At 54.1% G+C, this 10172-nt stretch overlaps 1 protein-coding gene across 1 annotated transcript; it reads left to right on the forward strand.

The window, feature by feature from the left end:
- The first annotated feature begins 67 nt into the window (after nucleotides 1-67).
- Nucleotides 68-9807, forward strand: LOC134016883 (MAP7 domain-containing protein 1-like). The gene is made up of 8 exons (XM_062456140.1): nucleotides 68-78; nucleotides 1126-1306; nucleotides 3236-3340; nucleotides 4668-4721; nucleotides 5009-5063; nucleotides 5833-5911; nucleotides 6368-6600; nucleotides 9466-9807. The coding sequence occupies exons 2-8, from the start codon at nucleotides 1196-1198 to the stop codon at nucleotides 9474-9476; spliced, it is 648 nt and encodes a 215-aa protein (XP_062312124.1). The 5' UTR covers nucleotides 68-78; nucleotides 1126-1195; the 3' UTR covers nucleotides 9477-9807.
- The last annotated feature ends 365 nt before the right edge of the window (nucleotides 9808-10172 follow it).

A 10172-nucleotide genomic window follows, 5' to 3' on the forward strand; every position in this document is an offset into this window, starting at 1 on the left:
GGAGAGAGAGAGGTAACCAGGAGGAGGGAGAGAGGTAACCAGGAGGAGAGGGAGAGGTAACCAGGAGGAGAGAGAGAGGTAACCAGGAGGAGAGAGAGAGGGATGAAGGGAGGGAATATGGAGGGGGGAAGGAAGGAAGGAAGGAAGGGAGGGAGAGATTGAGGGAGGGGGGAGGGAGGGAGTAAAACCCTCAGAAAGACCAGCCTTTCATCCACTCCCTGAAGAGAGAGAGAGAGGGAGGGTCTCCCCTGCCCCCCAAACCCACCAGCTCTGACCCTCAGTTCATCCTGAATCAAACATCTCCCACCCTGCCTTCAGATGTGTGTGTGCCTACGTGCGTGAGTGTGTGCATGCGTGTGTGTTGTCTGTGAGCATGAGTGTGTGTGCGTATGTGTGTGTGTGTGTGCATGCAGGCCAGCTGACAGTCTTGCCTGGGCCCGGAACGAGAATCATAGATAGGTCCCCCCCCCCGCGCCCAGATCTGTCCTCTTCCCTTGCTCTTCCTCTCTTCTGCTCCAGTTCTGCCCCCCCCCCCCCCCCCCCCCTGGGCCCTACCCTGGGCCCAGGACAACAGACCCGTTTGTCCCCTCCTATCGGCGGGCCTGTGTGCATGTGTGTGTGTGTGTGTGTGCATGCGTGTGTGCATGTGTGTGTGTGTGTGTGCATGCATGACAGAGTCACCTCCCAAGGCGCCAGCCTGTTGACATTTGTCCAGCAGCGCCGGTCCTCCTCTCCAGTCGGGGTTATTTCCTGTGGAACCTGAGGACTGTGTCAGGAGAGTGACTCGGCCGTTGTGCCACCCTCGCCATTCTCGCCATCCCCCTGGCCGTGTGCCCGCATATTTATATGAGAGCAGCTGCTGGCAGGAAGCTTGTCACAGCTAGCCCCTCTCGACTTCCCTCCTGTCCGTCACTGGGAATCGTTGAGTGTTCAAAATGTCATCTTTGATCTCTGCGGGTCGTTTTACGCCCTCTCGTTTACATTTCATTCATTCAACAGACACCTTCATCCAAAGTGACGTACAAATGTTAGTTCTGACAGTATTTCAGTGGTCAGAGTCAGAGTCGAGGAGGGGCCTGTCGATGGGGAGTAGGGGTCCTTTCTGAACGCCTGTCCTGTGTCCAGGGTCCTGAAGGAGGAGCGTGTGGCGCGCGAGGCGGAGGAGAGGAGGCGAAGGGAGGAGGAGGCGCAGGTGATGGCTGAGGAGCAGAGAGCCAGGGACCAGGAGCGGCTCCTGCAGGAGGAGAAGGAGGCGCAGGAGAGAGCCAGGGCCGAGCAGGAGGAGAACATACGTCTGCAGAAACAGGTAGACACACCAAGACTACAACTCCCAGCAGGCAAGGAGCGCTCTGTGAATGTGACACTGTGAGGTGTGCTCACAGATATTGTAGTTCTATGTAAAGAAGTGTTTTTAAGGGGAATGTCTGACTAATTCAACTTGCCGGTATGTAAGCAACACAACAATATCATGATATTCTCATACACAGACAATAAACACACACACACACAACCCTTCAGGGCCCTGACTAGCCAGACAGACTAGTCTCAAAACATGTCTGAAGAGTTACATCCATGCAGCAGCACCATGCTCAGCTCTGAGATCTGTCAATATTGTCCCAGCTGCTCTGTTCACCGTCCCTCACCCTCCCTGGGTGAGACCCAGAGGGCTGAGTCACGTTGAGCGGCCGGCCAGCTTCCTGCCCAGACCCTGCTGCTCAGGAGCACCAGAGTGGTTTGATCCCCTCCACCAGGAAGTGATTACAAAACGCAGTGATTCAGAGAAGTGTTTGTGTACTCTGTAATAATCGACTCACAGCTGATAACTTATCACCCTGCAGCTGTTTCTGCTGCCTCTCTGCTGCCCTCTAGTGGACTGTCCATGTAGGTCGTTTGTGGTTTAAAGATGGTGTAGGGCTGTATGCAATGTTGTTGAGAGGCACTTTTTGTCTTATTTTCCCGAAGTAAACTTCACATCTCGATAGAAACCAATAAATCTAAAGGTTTGAGGGTAATATGTAATGAAAACTAAATCTATGCTCGTCGCAGGACTTTAAGAAACACAACAAATCATTAAGACCGTTCCAAGACTAATGATTGGATGGTACCTGTCTGTCTACCCACCTACTTGCACGCACTCTGCCCCTGCACTTGACTGATAACTTACTGTACCTAGCTAAAGTTACCGCAGCCAGCTCTTGATAGGTCACCAGCAATAGGTTAAAACTCTATTATAGAATTTCCCAATACTAACATGCCTGTTTTAAAGTAGTTAGTACTAACGTTAGTCATCTTTATGTTCATTATGATAGTGTTGTGTGTGTTCTTACATGTGACTGTGACATGGAGTAAATGGTGAATAAAACGATGCTGCTCTCTCAAAAGCTCTCTCTCTCTCGTGGACTAACTGGACTAGTCTCCCGGCAGAAGTCAGGCAGCGTGTTCATGTGTTTTGTGTGAGTGGCTTTGAAGGGAGGGGTGGGATATTATGGTTAGAATCGTTTGGAATAGAAGCTAAAATAGCTAGCCTCACAAAACTTGCATACAGCAGCTATACCACCCCAGTGCCAAGTTATTATGTTCAGGGTTACTGATGAGGGGTAATAGGCTATTGTTACTTTAACAAGACAGTAGTGTTTTGTTGAACAGAATACCGCCACGCCCTTGCTGTGAAAGAAGTGTTAAGAGAATCACTGCGCTTTTTTAGCTGCGACTGGCAGCTAAAGCTCTGTCTGTAAAGCTGCCAGCTATAGCTCTGTCTGTAAAGCTGCCAGCTATAGCTCTCAAATATCAAATTCTGGCTTTTTTTTTTTTTTTTTACAAAGGCGGTTGCTTTTTTTTGAGTTTCGTTTTCGTGACACTTCTCTCGAACGTGTTGCTTACTGTGTTCAGAGCATCAAGACGAATTACTCAAAAGTTTAACTTGTTTTGTTTTTACACATGAACGTTTGTACACCGTCCAAACGTCTTTGGTCTTCATCAGACGGAGCTGTTGGTGTTTAGCATTGAAAACAACTGAAGAAAGGCAGAGGCAATCTGATAAAACCCCGCTTGGTGTGACCACAACCTCTGTCAGCAAACTGGTGTTTGGCTGTGTTTAGGTCTGTGGGGATTTGGAAAAACCCAGAACAGACTATAATTACAGCAACATCTCCCAGAATGTCCACCAACACACATATCCATCTTATAAAACGTGTTGTTGTTGTTCAGTGTTTCACGTGGTGTTTGTGTGTTCCAGAGAGAGGAGGCCGAGAGCAAGGCCAGGGAGGAGGCAGAGAATCAACGTGTGGAAAGAGAGAAGCATTTCCAGAAGGAGGAGCAGGAGAGACTGGAGAGGAAGAAGGTAAAAGCTGCTCTCTCCATCCTCCCCCAGGTGTGGCTGATGAGATCGGCAGGCCTTATGTGGACATGCATGCAGCCAGATCCAGCATTCAGACCACCTTATGTGGACATGCATGCAGCCAGATCCAGCATTCAGACCACCTTATGTGGACATGCATGCAGCCAGATCCAGCATTCAGACCACCTTATGTGGACATGCATGCAGCCAGATCCAGCATTCAGACCACCTTATGTGGACATGCATGCAGCCAGATCCAGCATTCAGACCACCTTATGTGGACATGCATGCAGCCAGATCCAGCATTCAGACCACCTTATGTGGACATGCATGCAGCCAGATCCAGCATTCAGACCACCTTATGTGGACATGCATGAGGCCAGATCCAGCATTCAGACCACCTTATGTGGACATGCATGCAGCCAGATCCAGCATTCAGACCACCTTATGTGGACATGCATGCAGCCAGATCCAGCATTCAGACCACCTTATGTGGACATGCATGCAGCCAGGTCCAGCATTCAGACCACCTTATGTGGACATGCATGCAGCCAGATCCAGCATTCAGGCCAGAGAGCTTTGATGTTTTTGGCTCATTGCTGAAGCTTGCTCATTGTTCTGATTTCATAGTTAGTACAGTGGTTCTGGGGCAGACTATATACGTCTGTATACACACACACACACACACACACACACACACCCACACACACTGTGAAAGGGGGCTGAGCTTATTGCTGGCTTGTCTTGGCATGCTCCATCTACCACACACACACACAGGAAGCAGGCTGCCCTGCAGACTATGAAGGATATATCTATCCCTCTCTCTCTCTATCACTCTCTCTGTATCTCTATCCCTCTCTCTATCTCTCTCTATCCCTCTATCTCTATCCCTCTCTCTCTATCCCTCTTTCTATCTCTATATGGTCTGACTGTTCTCTAACATGACTGTTCTCTGGTCTGGCTGTTCTCTGGTCTTGTTGTTCTTCGGTCTGGCTGTTCTCTAACCTGGCTGTTCTCTGGTCTGTTTGTTCTCTAACCTGGCTGTTCTGTGGTCTGACTGTTCTCTAACCTGGCTGTTCTCTGGTTTGGCTGTTCTCTAACCTGGCTGTTCTGTGGTCTGACTGTTCTCTAACCTGGCTGTTCTCTGGTCTGACTGTTCTCTAACCTGGCTGTTCTCTGGTCTGGTTGTTCTCTGGTCTGGCTTTTCTCTAACCTGGTTGTTCTCTGGTCTGGCTGTTCTCTAACCTGGCTGTTCTCTAACCTGGCTGTTCTCTGGTCTGACTGTTCTCTAACCTGGCTGTTCTCTGGTCTGACTGTTCTGTGTCCCCAGCGTCTGGATGAGATCATGAAGAGGACACGCAAGTCAGACGCAGCAGGAGAAAAGGTAACGTCATCATTCCCCCCACTGTGACATCACTTCCCTATCCTCTCCACTGTGAAATCACTTCCCTATCCTCTCCACTGTGACATCAGTTCCCTATCCTCTCCACTGTGACATCATTTCCCTATCCTCTCCACTGTGACATCATTTCCCTATCCTCTCCAGTGTGACATCAGTTCCCTATCCTCTCTACTGTGACATCACTTCCCTATCCTCTTCACTGTGACATCACTTCCCCAGTCCCTTCAGAGTGCCCCCTGACCCCCAGGTGTGTTCATGTCTGTCCCCAGAAGGAGACCAGGGCCCCGCCAGCCCAGGTAAATGGCAGCGAGGCTGAGAGCAGAGGTGAGCACCCTGGAAGTGTTGGTGAAGCCACACCTCCTGGACCCAGGAGAGCATTATCTCTTTAATAGTTGTTATTGATCTGTCATTAAAGGGATATCAGGAGAGTGAGTGGGAACAGGCTGTGTTTCACAATCAAATTGTAGTCCTGTCAATAGACGGTAATTAAATGTCATAACCACATGAATGAGCCCATCTATGCTATATATATATATATTTGACCAGCTTCTTCCTGTGTTACACAAACACTCTTCCCCCTCTACCAACATGCCTGGAGAGATTACATTCCTGTCTGAGTTGCATAAACCTCAGTATGTTTCCTATTAAGCTCTTATTAGATGATGCTCTCTCTGCCTTGATGGAAGTCCAGCTTTGGTGTCTCCTCTGGAAACAATACATGTTTTTGTGTTGCTCAGACCCATGCACCAGACCTTGACCCAGACCCAGATACTAAGACCCAGACCCAGATACTAAGACCCAGACCCAGATACTTAGACCCAGACCCAGATCCAGGCACTGAGGTCTGGCAGAGGCACTAACAGCTGAGGATGCCTCAGGATACGATCATAAATCAAGCTTAGATGTTCTCCCCATTCTGAGGGCTGGATGTGCTTCAGAAAGAGCCTACTACCGGCTGTGCAGTGTGTGTGTGCGAGGGTGTGTGTATGTCTTTGTAAGTGTGTGTGTGCATTCATGTAAATGTGTGTGTGTATGCATGCACGTGTGTGCGTATCTGCAGTAGATTAAGAGCTGTCTGTTTTCTATTGTTCAGCCTCTGCAGACTACCAACCCAACTCTGAGCTCAGTCTGGACTACAAGACCTCCCAGGAGCAGAGCGTCCACAGAGACAGGTACGCCCCTCTCTCTCCTACCTGGCCAGAGCATCCAGAGAGACAGACAGGCTCCCCTCTCTATCCTACCTGGCCAGAGCATCCAGAGAGACAGACAGACTCCCCTCTCTATCCTACCTGGCCAGAGCATCCAGATAGACAGACAGACTCCCCTCTCTCTCCTACCTGGCCAGAGCATCCAGAGAGACAGACAGACTCCCCTCTCTCTCCTACCTGGCCAGAGCATCCAGAGAGACAGACAGGCTCCCCTCTCTCTCCTACCTGGCCAGAGCATCCAGAGAGACAGACAGACTCCCTTCTCTCTCTTCTGTCTGCTAAAAGACAATCAGGAACTCCGTGAATGATTGGCCGGATTCCTCTTTTTATAGATTTTATTTTGAACCAGATTTTTACCATTACCATGTTCCTCTTTTCCCTCCCTACCTCCCTCCCTTCCTCTCTTCCTCCCTACCTCAGCCCTTCAGTGCGTGTGGTCAACGGTGTGCAGCCAATCAGACACGAGAATGGCCTCTCCACCAAGGGAGACTCTGCCCACTTCGAAGACATCATCCAGCTAGCCAATCATGACAACAGCACAAACGGAGGGCGGGACAAGTTGCCTAGTGACATCCCCACAGAGCCAATCCTGGCCTTCGAGAATGAAGAGCCCTTCCTGAAGAAAGGCCCCATGAAGCCCCAGCATGTAGCAGGTGGGTCCACACAGCGGCAAGCACCCATCATCTGGAGCATGGTTGATTCTCAGACATACAGCTCTGAAAGCAACACCAAACCTCGAACCCCTCAACTGTCTTGAACCCCTGAACCCCCTCTCCTGTCCTCTCCTCTGAACCCCCTCTCCTGTCCTCTCCTCTGAACCCCCTCTCCTGTCCGCTCCTCTGAACCCCCTCTCCTGTCCTCTCCTCTGAACCCCCTCTCCTGTCCTCTCCTCTGAACCCCCTCTCCTGTCCTCTCCTCTGAACCCCCTCTCCTGTCCTCTCCTGTCCTCTCCTCTCCTGTCCTCTCCTCTCCTGTCCTCTCCTGTCCTCTCCTCTCCTGTCCTCTCCTCTGAACCCCATCTCCTCTCCTGTCCTCTCCTCTGAACCCCCTCTCCTGTCCTGTCCTGTCCTCTCCCCCTGACTCTCTCCAGGCCCACTGCAGAGTGTTAGAGTGGATCAGTTTCCACTTGACAGCAGTAATAACGTATGCATCTTCTGCTGTGTGTGACTTGTCTCCTGAGGGCCGCGGTTCCCAGGGCCTGTCGGGCTGGCAGACCCAGGGGCCGGGTTCAGGCGCATGGCCATGCGGCCAGCTTTACTGGCATCTCGGGTGGTGCTTCTCACCCCGGCATGCATGATTCCCCTGTGGAGAGGGAGGAGGAGGAAAGGGAGGGTGGAGGAGAGGGAGGGAGGGAAGGATGGTGGAGAGGGAGGAGAGAGGAGGGGAGGGAGGGAGGAGGAGGAGAGAGGAGGGGAGGGAGGGAGGAGGAGGAGGAGGAGAGGGAGAAAGGAGGAGAGGGAGGGAGGGAGGAGGAGGAGAGGGAGGGAAGGAAGGAGTGTGGAGAGGGAGGAGAGGGAGGGAGGGGGGGTTGAGAGAAGAGAGGAGAGGAGAGGGAGGGAGGGAGGGAGGGAGGAGGAGAGGGAGGGAGGGAGGGAGGGGAAGGAGAGGGAGGGAGGAGAGGGATGGAGGGAGGGAAGGAGGGTGGAGAGGGAGGAGGAGGAGGAGAGGGAGGGAGGAGGAGAGGGAGGGAGGGAGGGAGGGAGGGAGAGGGATGGAGGGAGGGAGGGTGGAGAGGAAGGAGGAGGAGGAGAGGGAGGGAGGAGGAGGAGGAGAGGGAGGGAGGGTTGAGAGAAGAGAGAGGAGGAGGGGAGGGATGGAGGAGATGAAGGAGGGGGAAGGAGAGAGGGGAGTAGGAGAGGCGTGTTGGCAAGGGGAGCTCTTCAGCTCTCGAGGTCCGACAGTGGGGGGAGAAGACGGGGGGCTCAGGAGGGGGGCTCTGGAGGGGGGCTGCAGAGGGGTATCTTAGTACCCCCAGCTTTAACTGCGTCTCAGTTTCCCAGCCCCCGTGCCCAGTGTCGAATTCCTGGAGTGGTGCTGAGGGAGCGCTTCTCCACAGGACGCTGGCTGCCAGGAGAGCTGCCAGGGGAGCAGGAAACTGATCCAGTCCCAGCTACGCCCGCACCCCCTCCCCACCACATCATAAGCATTACTGAGCCCCCCACCCCACCCCTCCCCACACCCCCCACCTGCCAGCCTGCAGACAGCCCCCTCAGTCATAACTCATTTCCAAAGCAAACATCCCCACCCCTCCAGACGGCCCTGCTGAGGCTACAAACGTCGTTTTAATCAGACCTAACGTTCCCCTCCACGCTCTCACGCCCCAACACTGACATGAGGAGGGGTATATCCTCACTGCATGACTCCTCTCTCTCCTTCTATCTCTCTCCCTCCCTCTTTCTCTCACTCTCTCCCTCTCCTCTCTCTCTCTCTATCTCTCCCTCTCTCTCCCTATCCCTCTCTTTTCCTCTCTCTCTCGTTCCGGAACACTCAGTAGATTGATGTTCTGAGACGTTACGATGTAATTCCTCTCTCTCGCGTTCCGGAACACTCAGTAGATTGATGTTCTGAGACGTTACGATGTAATTCCATAGATGAGCTGGTGTTAGCTGCGGGGCATTCCGTCAGGGCTAATGTGATCATGGGGCTGTCTGAGCGTGTCTCTGTCTGAGCGTGTCTCTGTCTGGTGGGGTGACAGGTGTCTCTGCCAGCCTGCTGCTGGTTCAGCTCTACAGAACCTGCATGTCCAGAACCAGCATGTCCAGAACCAGCATGTTCAGAACCAGCATGTTCAGAACCAGCATGTTCATAACCTGCATGTCCAGAACCAGCATGTTCAGTAACAGCATGTTCAGAACCTGCATGTCCAGAACCAGCCCTCGTCTGCTTACTGCTTCAACAGGAAGCCAGGACACGGACCAGGAAGTCCGTACCAGCCACCATGCTGACTCAGGTCCCTGTGGAAACAACACTGTAAAGTCTTACGAGGCCACGGCCCTGCACACGTGTCTTTATTCTGGGCCTTTCTGTTGGGGTCAGGGGTTAACTGGCCAGGTCATGTCTGGGGTCAACGAGGGTGACCCCGGACGTTCTGTACCAGGCTGTCAGAGGGAGGCCATGTTGGCTGTTCTGTACCAGGCTGTCAGAGGGAGGCCATGTTGGCTGTTCTGTACCAGGCTGTCAGAGGGAGGCCATGTTGGCTGTTCTGTACCAGGCTGTCAGAGGGAGGCCATGTTGGCTGTTCTGTACCAGGCTGTCAGAGGGAGGCCATGTTGGCTGTTCTGTACCAGGCTGTCAGAGGGAGGCCATGTTGGCTGTTCTGTACCAGGCTGTCAGAGGGAGGCCATGTTGGCTGTTCTGTACCAGGCTGTCAGAGGGAGGCCATGTTGGCTGTTCTGTACCAGGTTGTCAGAGGGAGGCCATGTTGGCTGTTTTGCCGTCACGCTAACGTGTGGGAAAGTTGACGTATGTCTTGTGTCTCATCTCTCACATCTAACCCTCCCTCTCTTCTTCTCCTCCAGAGGTTCTCTGAGGTACCTGGTAGGAACCAGCCCCGCCTCCTCTCCACCCCCAGACCAGCCCTGCGTCCTCTCCAGAACCAGCCCCGCGTCCTCTCCACCCCCAGACCAGCCCTGCGTCCTCTCCACCCCCAGACCAGCCCCGCGTCCTCTCCACCCCCAGACCAGCCCCGCCTCCTCTCCACCCCCAGACCAGCCCCGCCTCCTCTCCACCCCCAGACCAGCCCCGCCTCCTCTCCACCCCCAGACCAGCCCCGCCTCCTCTCCACCCCCAGACCAGCCCCGCCTCCTCTCCACCCCCAGACCAGCCCCGCCTCCTCTCCACCCCCAGACCAGCCCCGCATCCTCTCCACCCCCAGACCAGCCCCGCGTCCTCTCCACCCCCAGACCAGCCCCGCATCCTCTCCACCCCCAGACCAGCCCCGCGTCCTCTCCACCCCCAGACCAGCCCCGCCTCCTCTCCACCCCCAGACCAGCCCCGCGTCCTCTCCACCCCCAGACCAGCCCCGCCTCCTCTCCACCCCCAGACCAGCCCCGCGTCCTCTCCACCCCAGACCAGCCCCGCCTCCTCTCCACCCCCAGACCAGCCCCGCGTCCTCTCCACCCCCAGACCAGCCCCGCCTCCTCTCCACCCCCAGACCAGCCCCGCCTCCTCTCCACCCCCAGACCAGCCCCGCCTCCTCTCCACCCCCAGACCAGCCCCGCCTCCT

The sequence above is a fragment of the Osmerus eperlanus genome, unplaced genomic scaffold (assembly GCF_963692335.1).
Source record: "Osmerus eperlanus unplaced genomic scaffold, fOsmEpe2.1 SCAFFOLD_574, whole genome shotgun sequence".
Taxonomy (NCBI): domain Eukaryota; kingdom Metazoa; phylum Chordata; class Actinopteri; order Osmeriformes; family Osmeridae; genus Osmerus; species Osmerus eperlanus.

Excerpts from the sequence above, each read along its gene's own strand:
- LOC134016883 (XM_062456140.1), top strand. The coding sequence starts at position 1,196 with ATGGCTGAGGAGCAGAGAGCCAGGGACCAGGAGCGGCTCCTGCAGGAG. Across the intron at positions 1,307-3,235 it reads ACATACGTCTGCAGAAACAG|AGAGAGGAGGCCGAGAGCAA; the intron begins GTAGACACACCA and ends TGTGTGTTCCAG. Across the intron at positions 3,341-4,667 it reads AGAGACTGGAGAGGAAGAAG|CGTCTGGATGAGATCATGAA; the intron begins GTAAAAGCTGCT and ends CTGTGTCCCCAG.